Source organism: Rhizomucor pusillus (assembly GCF_041956525.1).
Source record: "Rhizomucor pusillus strain CBS 183.67 unplaced genomic scaffold VTP01scaffold_6, whole genome shotgun sequence".
NCBI lineage: Eukaryota > Fungi > Mucoromycota > Mucoromycetes > Mucorales > Lichtheimiaceae > Rhizomucor > Rhizomucor pusillus.
Window position 1 is genome coordinate 1,119,570 of NW_027192148.1, and position 19,374 is coordinate 1,138,943.

General features: G+C 45.5%; 7 protein-coding genes across 7 annotated transcripts; 2 read left to right on the forward strand and 5 right to left on the reverse strand.

Annotated features, from left to right (window-relative positions):
- Nucleotides 1-107: 107 nt before the first annotated feature.
- Nucleotides 108-675, reverse strand: VTP01DRAFT_9370 (uncharacterized protein; the record flags this gene model as incomplete). The annotated part of the gene is made up of 2 exons (XM_069388595.1): nt 108-446; nt 517-675. The coding sequence occupies 2 exons, from the start codon at nt 673-675 to the stop codon at nt 108-110; spliced, it is 498 nt and encodes a 165-aa protein (XP_069240876.1).
- Nucleotides 676-947: 272 nt separating this feature from the next.
- On the reverse strand, nt 948-2,152 carry VTP01DRAFT_9371 (uncharacterized protein; the record flags this gene model as incomplete). The annotated part of the gene is made up of 3 exons (XM_069388596.1): nt 948-1,555; nt 1,616-1,710; nt 1,779-2,152. The coding sequence occupies 3 exons, from the start codon at nt 2,150-2,152 to the stop codon at nt 948-950; spliced, it is 1,077 nt and encodes a 358-aa protein (XP_069240877.1).
- A 550-nt stretch (nt 2,153-2,702) lies between these two features.
- VTP01DRAFT_9372 (uncharacterized protein) lies at nt 2,703-4,902 on the reverse strand (the record flags this gene model as incomplete). The annotated part of the gene is made up of 5 exons (XM_069388597.1): nt 2,703-3,139; nt 3,196-4,155; nt 4,224-4,318; nt 4,386-4,615; nt 4,675-4,902. The coding sequence occupies 5 exons, from the start codon at nt 4,900-4,902 to the stop codon at nt 2,703-2,705; spliced, it is 1,950 nt and encodes a 649-aa protein (XP_069240878.1).
- A 471-nt stretch (nt 4,903-5,373) lies between these two features.
- VTP01DRAFT_9373 (uncharacterized protein) lies at nt 5,374-6,641 on the reverse strand (the record flags this gene model as incomplete). The annotated part of the gene is made up of 2 exons (XM_069388598.1): nt 5,374-6,315; nt 6,384-6,641. The coding sequence occupies 2 exons, from the start codon at nt 6,639-6,641 to the stop codon at nt 5,374-5,376; spliced, it is 1,200 nt and encodes a 399-aa protein (XP_069240879.1).
- Nucleotides 6,642-7,401: 760 nt separating this feature from the next.
- Nucleotides 7,402-10,613, forward strand: VTP01DRAFT_9374 (uncharacterized protein; the record flags this gene model as incomplete). Its single annotated transcript, XM_069388599.1, has 16 exons — nt 7,402-7,605; nt 7,674-7,800; nt 7,864-7,956; nt 8,021-8,190; nt 8,258-8,308; nt 8,369-8,379; nt 8,441-8,502; nt 8,568-8,713; nt 8,774-8,935; nt 8,996-9,100; nt 9,176-9,209; nt 9,272-9,385; nt 9,443-9,561; nt 9,615-9,721; nt 9,782-10,025; nt 10,086-10,613. 16 exons carry the CDS (start codon nt 7,402-7,404, stop codon nt 10,611-10,613), a joined length of 2,277 nt encoding a protein of 758 aa, XP_069240880.1.
- A 286-nt stretch (nt 10,614-10,899) lies between these two features.
- VTP01DRAFT_9375 (uncharacterized protein) lies at nt 10,900-16,253 on the reverse strand (the record flags this gene model as incomplete). The annotated part of the gene is made up of 8 exons (XM_069388600.1): nt 10,900-11,453; nt 11,523-13,437; nt 13,520-14,183; nt 14,279-14,897; nt 15,023-15,543; nt 15,667-15,699; nt 15,776-15,900; nt 16,185-16,253. 8 exons carry the CDS (start codon nt 16,251-16,253, stop codon nt 10,900-10,902), a joined length of 4,500 nt encoding a protein of 1,499 aa, XP_069240881.1.
- A 381-nt stretch (nt 16,254-16,634) lies between these two features.
- VTP01DRAFT_9376 (uncharacterized protein) lies at nt 16,635-18,781 on the forward strand (the record flags this gene model as incomplete). Its single annotated transcript, XM_069388601.1, has 4 exons — nt 16,635-16,956; nt 17,023-17,298; nt 17,363-17,859; nt 17,930-18,781. The coding sequence occupies 4 exons, from the start codon at nt 16,635-16,637 to the stop codon at nt 18,779-18,781; spliced, it is 1,947 nt and encodes a 648-aa protein (XP_069240882.1).
- Between the last annotated feature and the right edge of the window lie 593 nt (nt 18,782-19,374).

A 19,374-nucleotide genomic window follows, 5' to 3' on the forward strand; every position in this document is an offset into this window, starting at 1 on the left:
TACAATGTCAAAAGTATCAAAAGTGGCGATGACAGTTTCCTAAATGATTCCAATTTGGATACGCCAATATACAGGGAGGGAATCTGCTTGAAAGAAGGATAGCTTGCTCAAAATGAGTTTCTTCGCACTCGTAGAGGTTCAACTTCATGCGATAATCCCAAGGTGGCGTGAGCTTCTTCTACGCCAACTTCGCCCAGTCGAACACGTACTCCTCTGGCATACTTAATCAAAGTATACTGATCGGCTTGGGACATGCCCTGGAATTCTCTCTGCACCGCTGGTGTAAGGCCGGCGACAAGCAGCGCCACGAGCGATTGTCCACGTGATACGCCGTTGGTGCGGTACAAACTGAGGATCCACACGCTCACCCACCATATCAGCGGTACCAACAGGACCAGCGATACAGCATAGTAACTTGGTCTTGATAAGTTGAACGTGCTGGGTACCTGTCTGCAGACGCTTCCCATTGTTATGGTCTCGCCAATGCTTAGACCCGACGTCAATGCCACGACTTACCTGTATGCTCGAGCATTTCGACAGATACTGCGTAGGAGTAAGACTTGCCCAGGATCTGTAGTCGCCGTTTGCGTATTTCTTTCCAAGAATGTGTACATATGGAGCATCAATAACCAGGGTTTTCATGATGGATATTTGCAGAGCGTACGAGTTGATCATTGGAAATACTGCTTATAACTCAGTAGATTAAACACATTGGTGCTATGCAGCTGATCATATATAAACGTATTGCTGCCTATCTTGTCGTACTCGATGGTGACCGGCGTCGAAGTCTCCACGCCTACTTGCATAAACAGGCTTCCATACGCCATCCAGGTTGATATGTTGAGAAAAGAGCGCAGGGTACATACTTGTATGTCAGGGATGATATTCTTGTCCGATTCGTAAGAAGGTGAGCGCATGCTGTTGTTGAAGGTGGCAAAGACAAATTTTTAATCGCCAAACATATTGCGGATGGCAGTGTTGTAAGTATTATTTTGCAATCTAGTAAGCGTTAAATTTTTGAGATCATAAAATGTGCGGCCTGCCATGGATCCCTCGTAAAACACCCGTGGTGCATCGTCGATAAAAGTCGTGAATACATTGCTAATATCCTTAGCCCAGTACTGGCGAAGTGTGGTCACGTTATTTGCATGAATATCCATAATAGGCGTATCAAGGGAACCAGCCGTGCACTCTGCAGTTGTGTGCGGGATTGCAATGTTAGAATAAGTACAGTATGCATTGTTGGGACATGCAGCGTTGGCTTGAATTGGCAGACCACTCTTAGCATGTTGAAAGGCATAACGGACCATAAAATCGTTGTATATGCCATGGATAGACCTAGGATCGAGCGTGGCTGAACTGAAAGTTGTGTAATCATCGGTACGGAAGTCAGTGGAAGGCAAATTCCCACTAGAATCAGGGGAGCATTGCTGTGTAGTGCCAATTTGCAGCACTTCTTGCGCTGCAGGGGCCATTGCTATTGAAAGCAGTTGTATCAGGATACCCGGTATCAAGACAACACTGAATCCAAGGGCAGGTAGTGCTCGAATGGCTCCTATACTACTCTAATGTAAGTAAATCTAACATCATGATCCTTAAAGTATTAATCTCTAACCTCCAAAACCGCGCGAAGTTCCATCATATGCATCCAAAAGACTCAAGCTGGAAGTATGGCGCTGAAAATGTACCCACTTGTATTCGGACAATGCACTATCCAGGATGTAACGAGGTAAATCAAGAATCTTTCCAGAAAATTTACAAGTCATATGAACACTTACAAGCCAACGCCCCCTGCGATGAACATAACAGCTAGCGACATGATAAGCGCGAGGATGGTAGGTACGCGCATTCCTGCTATACGATAGGTTTCTGCATCCTGCCCATCTGCTTGGTCGTATATGTAAACCAGGACGGCAATCAAGACAACAGTGACGAGAACGTTAAATGAAGGGAAAAATGTGACTTGGAGAAGATCCATGGATCCAGCCATCTTCTTTCGTTGCTTCGTTTCATGTTTTTCCTCCGCCCTGCTGCTAGCTGTCGAGGAACTTGAAGAACATGATCCTCCTATGATAGAAACCGATCGTCGATCTTCATTATCTTCTTCTGAATTTCTTCTTGATGCAATAGATCTCTGACTCGATGCAGTCATCGCTAAACCATCGTACGGGCAACAAAGTGAAAATGAAACGAAAGAAACGAAAGGAAGAAAGGTGTTTGGTCAACTCGAACATATCTGAACTCTGATCGAAGTTCTGTCATACGCAGCGTAGCTATTGTACCACAAACTGTGCCACTTTAATCCTTGTTTCTCATAAATCAATGCGAAGGCTTGGATTATCGACTGCATCAGAGACTGTGTCTACTAAAGACATCCATCCATGGAGACTGTAACCGATATTAAGAGGTAGCAGGATGAAAATGAAAATGTTATCATCCTTGCCGCTGAAAACAACAATTTTAGCCTTGATGTATGATGGTGCATTTGTGCTCTATAGATTACAGAAAAGGATTCTGCGCCACAAACTTCCAGCCTCCTGTTTTCCTTTGTCTTCTTTCTCACATGCTCACGTAGTTAGACCAGATCCTGTTAATGATTTGATCCAGTATGAGCAGTAGAAGTTTCTGAATTTTATATGTCAAGGTAGGATAATAATAATAATAATAACGGTATAAAGAACGGTAACTACTAGCTATTACTTCTATATAGACCTCCTTCTTGATCCTGCAATAGGTATGACCTCGTCCGGTAATCCAAACTTTGCAGATCCTGACTGAGTCCGCTCGCCATATCGAACAGTAACCTTGCTGGCTGCGGAAAGCATTGTGTACTGATCAGACTGGGAAAGACCTTGCACTCGTTCTCGCGCTGCAGCTGTGAGACTTGTAATAAGCAAAGCAACTTGCGACTGCCCGCGAGAGACTCCGTTAAGTTGATGCAGCGACACAATCCATGTCAAGACCCAGCAGACAAGAGGAAGCAGCAATACTAGTGATAATGTAAAGTATGCTGCCGGATCAAGCTGATAAATATGAATTTGCGCGTAACAGGTGTAACCGTAGGTCCTTAAAAACTGTGCAGGATCCAATAATGCAAAGTTCAGGCCCATTCGCTTAAATAGTCGACGGAAGAATTCATCTGGATATGCACATCTCGTCAGCTTAGGTTTTGCATTTCAAGCTGCAAATGCTTACCTGTGCTAACCTTATCGATTCCGTACATGAAGTTTGAGTTGAAGTAGTCCTCGTTACCGAGAATAATGGTCTTCAAGATGGATATCTGGAAGGCATACGTGTTCATAGTAGTATAGTTAACAATCGATGGGTAGGAAGTCATCCAGAACGTATTGTTGCCGAGTTGATCGTAGTCGAGTGTGACCGGGAGGGTCTGGTTTTCTCGCGTTAAAGTCTTGTTTCTGACGAACGCAAAATCCGTGTTGTTAACAAAGGAATTCAAAGTGCACTCTCGCACAACCAGGTCTTTGACGTCGCCTATTGATGATTGCATGGTATCGTTGAATGTAAGCATGACAAACTTTTGCTCGCCGATGCCTCGTCGGATAACCGGATCGTACGTTGTGTTTAGACTGCTCTTGTGCTCTTCAAAAGTCATGTTCATCAAGTCGTAGTAGGTCCGTCCCAACATAGAGCCGTGATAGTAAAATCGTGGCATTATGCTCGGTGGTGAGTCGAAGCTGAAAGTATATTCATAGTCGTGGATGGTTGTCACGTTGTTGTGATGGATATCAACGATCTGCGTAGTATTTATGGACCCAATGTTGCAATTCAATTCGGTATGCGGTGTAGGTACGTTGTAGTAACTACAATTTAGTGCATCGGAAGGGCAGTTAGGTGCTGCCATCAGCGGAAGATCTTTTAGAACTTGAGTGACAGCTGCGGCTACCACGTAGTCATTTTTGACACCACGAATTGTACGAGGATCGTTTATGTTCAAATTATAAGTGGTCGCATCATTTATCGTCAAACTGTTGTATGGAAGGCTGGCGTTTTCTGTGTCCCACACACAGTAATCGACTTCAGTTGTGTGCAGCAGCGACTGAGCAGCGGGACCCATGGCAATTAAACCCAAGTTGAAGATGATCGCGGCTATCAGTATAAGATCAAATCTTAAGTATGGTAGTACCCGGAGTGCACCTGAATGATTCCATAATTTCTATTTAGAGATCTGTATGTGACAGATAAAGTACATAACCAAGACTTACCACCTACACCGCGTGCGCAAGCATCGTAAGTGTCCAGGAAAGATAAGCTGCTATTCTGGCGCTGGAAGCGGAACCACTTGTATTCGGACAGTGCACTGTTGTTGAAAACAGGTAGATCATGTCAATGCAGATCACTACTGAGGCCCACTCCGATATACTTGCAATGCAATTCCACCACTGAGAAGAAGAGTTAGGAGTGTCATTATAAGGGACACTAGAGTGCTAGGTGGGATGTTGCTCAAGGTGAAATCGATTCTCTGACCGTCAGTTACAAGAAAGACGTAGATCAAAATTCCAATCAAGGCACATGTAAGCAGAATATTTAATATGGGAAGAATTGCACTCCGGAATAGAGAAAGCGTGCTGATCCTCTCCATCGTCTTGATATTTTCCTGAATGGTGGATCAGTCTTTGTGGTTCTGCCGATTGTTCTCCGTTTTGCCTTCCATACCGGGATTCGCTTTTTGTGCCTCAGATCAGACGGCTCGGAAGCTGATGTTACTGATGTCTGTGGTCGTTGTGGTGGCGAAAATGCTTCGCGGCTAGTACGTCTTTCTCGCAGCTGTGATTGCTGATGGAAATCGTCTTCTCCCTCGTCTGACGATTCGATGCTTGCACCGCCGTCGCTCGATTCATCCCAGTCTCGCTGTAAAGGTTGACCTCCCCTTCTTCCAAACATTATGTTGATCTTCGATAACAACGCGAGAGAGAAAAAGAATGAAAAGAAACCCCAGAACAATTCAGTATTCTACCTAAAAAATCCACAGATTGTGGCATTGCTGGTTCCTGAGCCACAAAAATCAAGTCTACTCGTGACAGCTGACTTATTCCGTGAAATGAATGGGTACTGTCCATACTAAATAAAGTTATAACTGTAAACTGCGCCTCAGTCTTGATGTCGTACAGATCTGCAGAACTAGCAGATACCGGGGAAACAGAATGTTCGTTCCAGGAGCTTTAAGCAAGCACGTTTTGCTAGTCGGTGAAGAACGATGAACTAGAAATAACAGAACTGTATTCTTTTGCGATGATACAAAAACAAAGAGATAAAAGTAAAAGCAATGAAGATCTTAATAACCTCAGCTGGTATGTACAAGGAGATGCGGTAATGCAAGATATCAGAATGTAACAATTTGAGAGATCTATTCGTCTACGCGGTCGTCGCTGCCTCTGGTTCCTCCGTCTTGATCTTCTTGTTTGCTTCGTTGCCATCCGCCTGCTTTTCCGCTTCACGCTTTCCGTTTTTCGCCTCTGTACCTTTAGTTGCTTCGACTGGTGGACGGATGGCTGGCTGGCAACGCCAATGAGCATACTTGCGGATACCCTTTTCATCAGCTTGGCCCATGAATTCCTCCTCGCCTACGCGTTCGCGTTCCTCTTCAAGACGCTTCTTCAATTCCATCGTAACGTCCCAGTATTCTTGCCAACTCTTTGCTTGACCGAGCTTCGAGCGTAGATCTGTGTGTATCGACAAGCTTGGTCTGAAAATCTTGAACAAATGTCCCTTAATAGCTCCTCCTTTGGTATTCGGGCACACGTCTCTGCAAATTTCCAAGTATTCCTGTGCCATCTCCCAGGTAAAAGGAGGCATGTCACGCTTCTCAAAAATTGCTGGATTATGCAGATTGCCTTCGGCACTCATGACTCCGTCCACACCAGTGTAATCAATGCATCTTTGAACATCTTCGTAGTAGAGGATGTTACCATTGGCAACGACCGGGATCTTGAGAGCCTCTTTCACAGCCTTGATCTTATCCCAATCCGCAAGCCCAGTGTGATGACCCTTCTGTTCTCGCAATCGTCCGTGGACTGTCAACATTTGTGCGCCTGCACGTTCAATCATCTTTGCATATTCTACGGTTTTCTCAACGGTTGGGAAGACTCGAATTTTGACAGTGACAGGTATTGCGAGCTCCCGATGCAATGTCGAGACCATTTTCTCGATGAGTTCCCATTCATCTTGTAAATAGGAGCCATAATGGCCACGTTTTGCGATATGTTGTGGGCATCCCAAATTCAAGTCAACAGCATCGCAATCATTTTCGACCAACTTTGCTGCACGGAGTAGGATATCGGGATCGTTGGCGCAAAACTACAAGTTAGTATGATGTTAGGATACAGGAACGACGAATTAAACAACTCACAAAAAATTGCACTTACTTGGACGATTAACGGACGATCGTCCTTGTCACTCGACCACTGCTCAGCACGGTACTTTTCTCCATGGCCTGGTTCGCTAAACAAGCGAGCATGGAACATGGGAGTGAAGCAGACCTGGGCTCCATGTCGTCGACACAAAACTCGCCAAGCATGCTCGGACTGATCAACCATGGGTGCCACGATAAACTTGGGGTTCCCCAGTGCCTTGTTGTAGAATTCGTAGCCAGAAAGCTTTTGCGTTGTCGTCGTAGGGCTCATGGTCGATCTGCTTCCGTAGAATGGTATGTGCCTTGAAAAAGATCGCACAGCACGGAACATCCACTGAAAAGAAAAAAAAAAGTCCAGCGGCTGCTGATTTCCAATCAGAATGCACGGACTTGCGAACGGGTTTCCGTGGGGATCAATTTAGGATTGGCTTCGGACAGACAGATAGGAGAATGTGGTTTACGGCATAAAATCATGCTTTCAAATCGAAAATGTTTGTAAGAGATCCATCATGCTATACGACAAACGTAAAATCAAGGCCAGCTTCTTTGTGCCCCAGCCTTTCTTTGTTTAAGTACATATAATAAATAGGAGAGACCTTTGTTTTATCTATTTGATTGTCCCTATTCGCAAGCACTTTAAATGACGAAGTCCCCTCCGTCATACCTTTTCCAGCTTCTTTTCTTCATCTTATCTACTCTTTCGTAGGAATTGATGTCAACCTCCTTCATTAGCAACGGGATTAATCTGTCCAACAGCGACCACTATCTGTCTGTCCGAATAATAGCTAGAGGAACTGAGGAGGCACCGAAGATTTCGCTTCTTTCATGTTATCACATCTCTCCTGCTGTACGCGATTATCTTAATCATTATCATTTCAAAGCTCCATAACACATGAGAGCGAAATGTGCTCAAATTTTACAACAACACTCCTAAGTTTATTCATTTTCCCTATAAATGTCACTGGGTGTGTTGTCTCGACCTCCGCGCTTCAATTTTCTCTCTTTCCTGCAGGAACTCGTCAAAAAGAAAAATGAGCTCTCTGAAACGACAAAAGACAATGATCCCGATCGACCCGGAACCTCTAAATGACCCAGGCGAAGATACCAATATTGGCGTGTGGGAAAGTACTACAGAGTTGCAACGCGACGAAACGGAGACGCCACCAATGACAGAGGAGGACAAGGCGCAGGACACTTTGAATGCTCTTGAAGAACTCCCAGGCTTGATGGAAGAGGTAACAGATCATGCTGATCACGTCCACTTGCCGGTTCTTACCATCCTTTTCTGTGACTTTGTATGCAGCTTGAAAAGGATGCTACGCGTTACGATCTCCATGTCAAGATCATTGATCTGCTTGAGAAAGCCGACGTCCCAGACCAGTTGGAATATGCGCGTCAACAGATGCATAAATTGTACCCTCTAACTGAAGGTTTGTATCCACATAAAAAGTCAAGAATATTACTGCATGCCTCTTCTGATTTGGCTTCCAAAGACATGTGGCTCAAGTGGATCCAAGATACAAAGAAGAGCGGTGATGAAGAGAAGCTGAAAGAGCTTTACGAAGAAGCACAAAAGGACTACCTATGTAAGCTATTCGAGTAATCCTAGTCTGTAATGCAAGTAACTCTTACGAACTTAAAATTTACCAGCTATCCCTATCTGGAAAGATTACGTCGAATATTTCCTTGAAAAGTTCTATGCCAAATGGGGAGAAGATGGAAGTCAAGTCGAAAATGAGCAAGATGTGGCCGAGTTGATAGAGTCGACTCGCAATCAGCTCCTGAAGGCTGTTGCAGCCACCAGAAATCACGTGGCGCAGGTAACATGAGATGTCGCTGCACAAATAAATGTCCTTTTTGGGATTACTTATATTCGTGAATATAAAGAGCCACGAAATCTGGAACAAGTATGCTGATTTCGAACGACAAATCCTCGAGGTAAATAGAAAGTGAAAAGATTCAAAATAAGGATAAACTCACTGTCACTATCCTGCGTAGAAATTCAAAGAGTAAGATTCAAATCTTATTCCTTCGCTCCCACTATCTACTAAGAATGTGTTATGATTGTAGACCTGATCAGCTTGAAAGATTGAAAGCTCTTTACGATGAACGACTGAAGATAGTACACACCGGTGAGTAATCGACGCGTTGCTCTTTGCTCACAGGTCAAATCTTAACAATCAAAATTCTGGAATAGCATGTGAAGAGACATTCAACAGATATTCCAACCTGATCAGCAGCTGGGATAATGCCAACTATGAAGAAACTATGGTGCAGAAAAACAAACTGTATGCCGGCATAAAGAAAGCTGCCGAGGAACGCGATTTTTATGAGCGAAAGCTGGTATGTATACGCCTATGAGAGAATACCCTTGCCTCTTCGTAATCCAATCTATCTACTTAGGCTCAGAATGGTTATTCTTTGGAAGTTTTCTATGAATATATCGACTATGAGAAGGGCACAGACAAGAAGTCAAGTCTCAATCACGTACAAAACTTGTACGAAAGAGCCATTTCCATTTATTGCACTGATGTGATGCTATGGAATGACTACATCTGCTTCTTGGTAATTATCGTTGACATAGAAACGGTATTTGCAGAATCTGCTGCTAACACACAATATTAGCTGGAAAATGCCCGTGTTTACAGCGTCTTGGAAACTGTTCTACTTCGCTCTCTTCGCAACTGCCCTTGGTCAGGTTTTCTTTGGGCACACATGGCTAGAGTGATGGTGAGTATATTTTTCTCATCCCTGCTGCACCTGAGGCTGCTTCAAATATTTGTTTGCTGATGTATTCATGCATAGGAACTTGAGAATCGGCCGAAAGAGCAGGTGCTCGGTAAGTGTGCCCTTTTTCTTATCTCTCTTTTGCCTTGGCGTTTAGCTAATGATTCAATGTAGAAATATTCGACCGTGCACTCGGCAACGAGACTTTACGCTCTAGTCTGGAAGATATGGTGACCGTGTTCCTTGCGAAATGTGATTACCTTCGGAATCTCACGGAGTGGGATGATAGTAAGTGTAGAATAATTATGGCACATGTCACTTGTTATTAAGATGATGTTTTTGCAGGTGATAGCGTTAATGAGCTTCGTCTCGCATTTGAAGAGGCGCTTGTGTATCTTGAAGATAGTTTCCCAGGAAGCGGAGACCCTTATTTCCGCATCGAAAAGCGATATGCTTTCATTGAGGTAATTTGGATGCGTATAAGCCAACTAAAGTTGTTATCCACAATATGCTTTAGGGTTTCCATCTTCACAACTATCCCAAGTCAACAGAATTGTGGGAGAGAATTGTAAAACGATATGGGCGATCGACCGATACATGGCTGGAATACATTCAGTTTGAAAGGTAAACTGAAAAATTACCCGGAAACAATCAGTGATCTCAACGTTATTATGTCATGAATAGGTTGCTTGGCAGAACAAACATTGCTCGTGGGCTATTCAGACGAGCAATTCCCAAGAACCTTGATCAACCTCAAAAGTTCATGGATGCATATATGGCTATGGAACACGAAATCGGCAATGCGGACACTATTACGGATATGCTTCTACGCATCTCCACGAAGAACAGGACATTGACAGCTCAGTGGCAAGCAGAGGCACGGGCACAGGCGGCTGCTGAGGCTGCAAAGCCTCAAAGACCAGCAAAGGTACATAGATACTTAGTTACATTGGAGACATATTCCTAACAATGATAAACGGGTTTGCAGAGAAAGAGGGGTCCAAAGAAGCCAAGATCGGCTGCTGCAGAGCCTAAAGTTGAGCAACAAACTCCAATGCCTCAAGCTGCAGAGGATGAGCAGATTGTGCAGCAAAGCACAAACCAGACCGTTGAAGAGGACAAGATCGAGCAGCAGAAGAGTACAAAAGAGGATAACATTGAACCGGAAGCGAACACTTCTGAGCAAATCGAACACATGGATACTACTCAAGATCAGCCTGCATCGCGGAAACGAAAAGCATCAGAGATCTCTGAGGAGAATGAAACGAATGACAAGACTGAAGAAAGTGGAAAGCGATTACGAAGCAGCAAAGAGGAAGAGAAAGGACCGAAGGCAAAAAGTGCACCAAGACGTGGACCGAGACCAAGAGGTCGGGCTCGCAAGGCAATCAGGCTAGGTGGAGCGATTTCGAGGCGCAACCAGCCGCAGGATCAGAGAGCGGAAGAAGCGGCGACCGTTCCTGCTACGTCTCTGTCCAACGATGATTTCAGGGCCATGCTGCTTGGAAAAAAGTAAATTGTAATTACAACAATTTGTCACCCTCGAAACAATTCCCTTGCCATGTTACCTGCTTCAACTACTAAATTGACTTACTCAATTTGTTATCAACTCGATTCCCAACGATGCAAAGAATAAAATTGATTTTCAATTTGTATATTACATCAACATGCAAAGATTGCGACTCTGCCTTCAATATGTGAATTTCATGTTGTTGAAGACAACTAAATACAAATGTGGTATCATTGTAACGTGGCGACTGAAAGCTGAAAGTAATGAAATATACTACTGCTACACATAAAATTTATTTCAAATCATACAAAATATCTAAAATACAAGATGCAGACCAGGCTTGACTGAAGCAGGAATCCCAGCACGTTTCACCATCCTTGTTCGTGAGTTCTGGCAATCCTGCCCATGGATTTTGCATAATCTCTCGTCTGTGTGCATACAATATCTTTGCGATACCTTCAGGAGTCAACGCCTTCATCTGGTACTCAGCCCTTAAGTAATATCCAACAGGCCAAACCCATTCTGGTCCTTGATGATAATTGCGTCCCTTTGCAACGTCGTAGTCATCCGAATCGTCTGCATTGTTGTAATATGGGCGATAGCGCAAATCAGATGGATCAAGCGTACGCATACCAAGAGGACCGAGCAGGACGACATTCATGAGCTCTAGACATTCTTTTGCATGCGCAGGGTCAAAAAGTTCTGGAGCAACGACCATCGCAACACAGAGGTTAGGCCTGAACTGATACTCGGTGTAAGGATGTGTGGCCTTGTAAACATCCTTGTAGATACCGCGACGGTTGATTATGTGTGGATCGACTGCATACTTGTCATCTTGAGCTGGATCTGTGTCGCATGTGCATGTCAGGAATTAGAATGTCTACTGATAGAAAGCAAGAATATATATATACTCACCTTTAGGAATATAGTATATGTGTTCAAAGCTTTGTTCAAGCCTGTCGTTCCATTCCTGAAAGGTCAACGTAGATCCGTCAACTTGGACGCCAGTCCATTTGAACTCTCCACACTTGATCAATTGGAGAATCCAACGCAAAGCGCTCTTGACTAGTCCAGTGATCTCTATAGGAGCACCGTCTCTTGACGTGCCAGGATGGCCCTTGTTGCCAGCCCTGACACTTTCACCCATCTTGTCCATCCATGTTCCACAGTTCCATTCATTTCCACCTACCAAAACACCAGTATCCGGATCCAGATAGATATCGATACTGAAACCAGCGTCCGTCATTTGCGAATCAATAGCAGGTCCTGCATTGTGTTCTCTGAAATGAATGCCCTGGGCATGGTTTTGCATAATCTCCTGTATAAGTTCTGCAAGGCTGCACTCCCACTGGAATGCTTGCTCGACAGGAACATAGTCGTTGTTTGGAGGGAATCGTCGCTGTACTCGAGCACTTAGGATATCTTTGCCATCAGGAGCCATATGGTAATAATCCTGGATAGCTTGCATGAACCACCACACTGCATCTCGAGCATTGTACCTTGGATTCCGGCCAGCATCTAGCAAGTTGGGGATCAAGCCGTGTCGAAGCGTTGATGCGAACCGTATAATATGTTCTTTAGCTTCGTCGAACCGTCCTGTCACCATCAACAGACCGCGGAGAGAGATGAAGACATCGCGTCCCCAGGTTCGCATACAGCCGTGGGTGAAGTGAGGTAAGCCAGCGGCAAGACAGGCGGTTACCTGTGTTGGATGAAGTCCGGTAGACGGGGCGATACCTTGCATCTGGACTCCACATAACGCGAGAGATTGAACAAAGATGTCACCTTGCGCGACAAACGGTGCCATTTGAGCAATAGCATGAGCACGCACCCCGTTGTATGCTGTGTGGATAACCATGCTAAAATACTTTGGCACTAGGAATTTTGGGGACCGTTTGACGATATCGAACCGCTCAGTAAGCCATGCAATAAGCGGTTTTAGGTGAGGATATTGTGGCAGATATCGCGATAGTCGACCGGCGATGTAGTCCATGGCCCAGGATCCTTGTCTCAGGTTGTCGCAGAACGGATGCCCCAAATCGTTGTCTCGGATGATCGGCCGCAAGACTGCCATGAAGCCCTCAAGGCCGCAGTATTGCATTTTTCCAAAATTGGGAATATAATAGGCGCCATTGCCAGGGATAGCATCCATCTCCTCGCCCTCGCATCGGTATAGAACGACGTTGCAATCCAACAAATCCAGATTTTCCACAATCCTGCATGACCAATTTGTCAGTAAGTCGTCTGGATCGCCATCGTGCTTGAGCGACGTCTTGAAAATATAGACTGAACCAGGCTTAAGTCCTTCATCCACATTGATCTGAGCGTACCAAGTTCCTTGCTCTTCCCCTGGCAAATGCTCAATGGATGGTTCTGGTAGGTTAACTGTGCGGCTAGGCAACCCGACCAAATATTTGGTCTCGCACGGATTCCTTGATGCATCCACCTTGAGCGTAGCACCGGCAATGTACTCAAGTCTTGTCATATGTAATCGAACAGGCCAAGGTCTGTCGCTGTGATTGCTTTGGAAAGCGGTACGCGCGATGAGCAAATATCCGTTGTGCGTCACGGGATGCTGTCTGTGCACAATAACGTAGTCGTCTTCGTGATGAACATGTACCTCTGTGTAGCCCTGCATGGACATTTCCATATGCAGCTTCTGTAACAATCCCTTCATTTGTATAATTCCAGCCGATGTGTCGATAAATGGTGTGTAAAGACGTTTCTCGTCAACTACATCCAGCAGATAAGGATACAGCTCATCGTAACCTTTTACGCTGCCTACTGCGCAGTCTGAAAATGCAACGATGGCTGCATTGGGCAACGAGTCCTGCAGATGGAGGCAAGTTTCATCTAAATTAATATATATTGCGGGCTGCTGCAGAAGATTCTTTTCGTTCGCTTAAACTTGCCTCTGCAGTACGTTTTTGATACGGTGTTTCGTTGTCATGGGTACAATCCATGAAGAGCGCGCGAGGCATACTTCCATTCTCCACTGGAATCATCAATGCTGTCGTGCCATCCTTGAGCTGCGTGCGTTTCCAATTTAATTGTTCATCCATGCTTCCGAACGGCTTGCCTCCGTGGCGATGTGCTAGTCTAGATAGTTCGTGAGGATCCCAAGCCTGCATGGCTTCCCTTAGCAATGCATGTATTCCCAGCTTGGAAACGAAGAGATTGTCTAATTGCGGTGAGCCTGTGAATAGTTCTGCAAGAACGTACAGATCAGGACGGATGCGGCGCGCTGCATCAAGCAGATACTCTGCCACGTGGATAGGAGTTGAATGGCAATTGTCAATACGTATGCCATGAAATATGGATGCAATCTGCTCTGTGTATATCTTCATGTGGTCCCATAGCCAGGGGTTGTCTTTTGGCGAGTTCCCGTAACGCAGCTTTACACAATCGCCCCAGCAGATCACTTGACGGCGGAGATAGGCCGACGATGCTGGGCCAGCAAAGTCCTGCGTGGGATCTGCAGCCCATATCCAGCCGTTATTTGCGAGCTGCATACTGCCAGCCGGGTAATTGGTATTTGGATCGAGTCTAGTAAAGTAGCTTTCAAGCAGAGGAGACCTTGATGTTCCATCCGGCATTAGACGTAAGCTCAGTTCCAAACCGATCTGCCCAGCCCGCGCTTCAGCCCGCTGTCAAAAAAAAAGTTTACTTACTCGAGGCTCACTCTGCTTAGCCGAGGTCCATTTGCATCGAGAAACCTGAACCTTATTCGCGAAGCAATATTCTCTAGCGCCACTTTCACGTCCTCGCCGTATTCTGCATAGGGTGCGACATTGTATTGATCTAGCAGCTGCTTAAAAGTTGCAAGCAGATGCTGCTGCTGCTGCTGCTGCTGCTTCGTGCCTGTAGTCGGAACTTTCTCCCCTGCAAGGGCAAGCATAAACGAAGCTGCGCGAGGTACATCTACTGACACGTTGAAACGTGTACCAGGATGTCCTTTCGTGAGAGCGTAACGAGCTAAAAGGGATGCTTGTTTATCAATCGCATGATGGACCGCATCCTCTCCGTCGTACGTATGTATCTTTCTATCGTCGCTTTCAAGAAATTGGCGCAAAGCCGATACAGCTGCTTCTACATTCACCACCTTGTATTCCCACAATCTAAGGTCGGGAAATAAAATTGTTCTGATGTGCTTGACAATGGCATTGACGTCTTGGTCCGAGGTGATCTTTGAAGGCAGCAGCTTCTCCTCCAGGCATCCAGACAGCTCCAAAAGTGCAGTATCAAGTTCATAAGCCGGGACAAGATGTGGTGAATTGTGGAGATTGTAGCCTTATTAAATGAAGAAAAGCATGTACAATTTGCAGCTGTGTTAGCTGTTGTATCTTCACCCTGCATCTCTTTGCTTCGCACGACCCCCCCCCCCGGCCCACCGCCGCAACCGAAAGCAAGCTAACCTGCATCTGGATGATATTTCAGCAACGGTGAGTCGTGACTAGTATGATTCCAGACAATATCAGATAGACAGAGGATGTTCTGGTTTTCGTACAAGTCTGTCACGACTTGGCGAACGATTTCTACTCTCTCCTGACGCGATAAGTCGGGATGATCAAACAAGTCATCCGAAAAGAGCAGTTGATCACGTATACTGTACGGTGAATCCGAAGATCCTCGCTGCTGCATAGGCGCAAAGTGAATCATGTTATAACCCGTGGCCTTAACAAGCTCTATGTGTGGTTTCCATTTGGATACGGGTCCCAACCATTTTGGAACTACAGACTGTATCATAAGCGCATCTAATGGCAGCAACTTACTGCCGACATACAGCCGCGGCTCGACTACAAAGTACCCAGTCTGGCTGTGATGCAATGCATTCTCCCGCCGATAGGTAACATGGTACTCGTATGCGCCGGGATTCAATAGGCGGATGTCGCATATATATCGAGCTTGCACGGGAGAGTGAGAATCTGGAGAGAATCTAATATAACCCCAAAAATATGACCAGTTTTAGCCAATGCCCAAAAAAAAATATTCGGGCTGTCACGCAAGCAGGCCGTTCCCCTCATTTTGTTGGTCTTGGCTATCCCCACGACGTACGTACGGTAGAGCATGAAATTTGGATCTGTCAAAAGTTCTATGTACAATAAAGAATGATGATATCAGTGCAAGAACATAAAGGGTAATCCCAATTGGCAGAAGATCTGTCCTACCCATCAATGGGATATGTAGTGTGCAACGTTGGGCAATACGTCACACCGCATGGGTCCGAGCCAGGCTCGAGAATAAATCGCAGCAGAACATCATCGTTACCATCTGTAAGCGGTATCCGGATATACTAGACAAAAGGCACGAGAGAGTTCAGTTTCAGGGATTCATGTTTCTGGGCAGAATGTTCGTATGCAGAGGGAAACGCACAGAGAGAGTTTGGGGGAGTGTAAAGGGCAGGTTTGGGGGTTACTTTAGGAAAGAGGGAGTCTTGCGTGCTATTGTCCCGCTGCTGCTTCTGCTGCTGTGGCAAAAAGACGGCCTCCCGTCCCTAAAGAATAAGGGCTGCGGGAAAGACGAGATATGCAAGCCGGGTGCATAAAGTGGGCGGATAAAAAGAAAGGACAAACTTACGGTCTTGGCATTGTCGGGCGAACCGGTCTTTGTCAAAGGGAGAGCATATAGGAGCCTTTCTCTAGTCATTAAATCGTTGAGAAGAAAAGAACTTGCAAAGAATGAAGGGAAAAAAGGGTAAAGAGAAAAAAGAAAACGATGGGAAATCGAAACATTTCGTCTGCCTGAAAATGCTGAGGTTCCACCGTGTGCGACGCAGTGACATCCCAAACATGGACCTCCTCCTCCCCCCAACTAAAGACTTGATCGTGTTCTTTAGCTAACTTACTCTTTCGCTACTCTTTGACGTTCCCCTGAATCAAAATGTAAGCGGACAACTGCATCCTATTTTAAAAAGGATATTTAAAATGACTCTGATCTCCTTGACCTCTTTTCCACTTTCTTTCTTCCACTCCCTCGATTTCCCTTTTTTTTCTTCTACTTCATCTTGTCTGCCTTTGTCTGCAATCAATGGCTGACTCTTCAAAGTTGAGGGCTGCATCTTCCTTCGCGAGCGATGCCACTGTCAGCCGAGGAATCAATGAATATTCGCCATCTCCACTCTCTCAAAAGCCAGCCTACCCGCCATCTTATGACGAGAAACCGGAATCTAACGACGCCACTGACACCTCTTTTTCCACGTTGCTTCGGAAATTCAAAACCGTCTTCTTGACTCTGCTTAAAAAGTACTGGTTCCTTGTTGGCCTTGCATTCGTAATAACTATTGCGTGGGCAGCGCCCAATGTCGCCCGGAAAGGCGGTTACATCCGGGCTGAATGGTCTATAAAATGGGGTATGAATATAACATATATTGTGCTTGCTATAAAGTTCAATTATGTATTAATTATACAATATCTAGGAGCCGTCATTATCATTTTCCTCATTTCTGGCCTGTCCCTTCGAACGAAGATCCTCACCCAAACGTTCATGCGCATCCGCTTACATTTGCTGGTTCAAATAATCAATCTAGTTATCATCCCATTCTTTGTATTCGGCGTTGTCCTTCTATTCTTCAAACTCCATGCATCCATGAACTCGCTGGTTCTCATCGGTTTGGTCATTGCTGCTAGCACCCCGACTACGGTGTCATCCAATGTTGTCATGACAAAGACCGCCAAGGGCAACGAAGCCACAGGTAACACAGAGATCTGATCTACCTTTGTGTAACATAAATGGAGGCTCATGCGTCTTGCTCCTAGCTCTCATGAACGCTGCAGTCGGCAATGTACTCGGCATCTTTGTATCGCCAGCACTTGTAGACACATTCCAGGAGCCACTCATTGACGCCACGCCCGAGCATGAAGCAGCACATAGTGGCGGCACCGTCGATTTCATCACTGTGCTTAAACAACTCGGTCTCACCGTTTTGCTGCCGCTGGTCATCGGCCAAATCATCCAGCTCATATTCACCGAGCAAGTCGCCAAAATTAAAGTCAAATGGAGGTTGTCTGACGTTAGCAGCGTCTGTTTGCTTTGCATGGTATGGTCAGTCTTTTGCGATGCATTCTACAACGAGTCATTCTCCGCCGTCTCTGCAACCGACATTGTTGCTGTTGCTATTCTAAACGCTGCATTCTACGTCTTATTTTCGCTTCTATGTTTCTTCCTGGCATACCTTCCCTTCCCCTCCTCAGTCAAGGAGCCTGCTTGGCTGGCACGCCTGCGTTACTCCCGCGAGGATACGGTAGCGGTCATGGTAATGTTGCCTTTTCTTATTGATGAATCAACTCTCTCCTTAGTACTAACACTGCATATTTTCATTTTAGTATTGTGGTGCAACAAAGACTGTTGCCATGGGCGTCCCATTGATTAACGTGCTGTACCAACACGGCGATCCCGGTACTGTGGGAGTCCTGTCTACGCCGTTGCTGCTATATCATGTAGAACAGTTGATTCTCGGCAATGTAGAGGTCGACATTCTTAAAAAATGGGTACTCAGCGGCAGAGAAAAAGAAAGTGATACTCCGCCTCCTCGCGACATTGAAGATAGAATGCCCCCCGACAGCGGCATGTCCTCGCGTGTACCGCAGAATTCCACCCTGGATGGTCCCCCAACTTCCCCCGTTGACACAATTGAAGTCAAGCAATATTTTGCTGATAACAAATCTGAAACCGTCAAAACCTTGCCGAGCAAGTATCCCGAGCCTGTAAACAAGCCTGGTGAGCAGGCTGATACCAAGGAAAAGGAATACCAAGAGCAAACGAAGCATGAGACAGTACACCAGCCAAAGCACGAGGTCAAAAGCATCAGCGGAGAGGAGACCGCCGTGTCCATCAAACAACAGGATACAAGCCGTCGATCCTCGCGTGCAACCGACGACAAGTCAACTCAAAAGGAGGAACAGCGAGAACAAGAAGAATCTTCGACAGAAATGACACCGACGACAGAAAAGGCACCTCCATCAAAAGGCCTGAAAATTGAGACCTCGACTCAGGAGCGCACAGCACCAGAGCATGAGCAAAGCCGCCAGAGTCCAATGGATGACTTACTGAATTCACCCTTATTCACATCTGATACCGCTACAATCTCTCTTGATACGTCTCGGTTTTCGCTCGATTCAGTGTATAATCCGCCGTCTCCACCTCCACCAATACCCACCAAGCGCTACCCTTTCTAGGTTCCGTAATTGTAGAGTAAGGAGCGCACAGCAAACGCCAACATCCATCATCAAGCATCTAATAAGGTCAGCGGGGAGCAAACCTTTCACTATCTACTTGCAAAAGAATCAACAGGATCCACAGCATATAAAAATCCCTTTCTTAATAATACTCCCCGATCTCATCATCCACACCTGCAATCGCACAGTAATCTTTGTACTATTTCTTTCTCCTACCCCCTTCTTTTCCCATTTTTCGATTACTACTTTTCATTGTAATATCACAGTCTTACAGCTATATTCCTCAATTCCCCTTTCTCGGATAAACTCTAGTGTTTGGAAAGCTTTTCTAGGACTGTATAGGAGGCTCTATGCACTTTATTTTCCGCCACAACGCCGAGTATCCCTGGCGTGGATTGAAAGAGAGAAACATTCTACCTTTTCTAGGCAAGAAAGAACGACATAGAATGACATTTCTACAATGACATATTTTCGCATTATCTTAGCGTTTCCGCTGGGAATGTTTCTTGCTTTCATGCTATTGTACTGTAAAGTGCCATTGATCTAGACTGCACAGCCAATCCATCTTCTCCTAAGCTATACGCAGGTGGTAT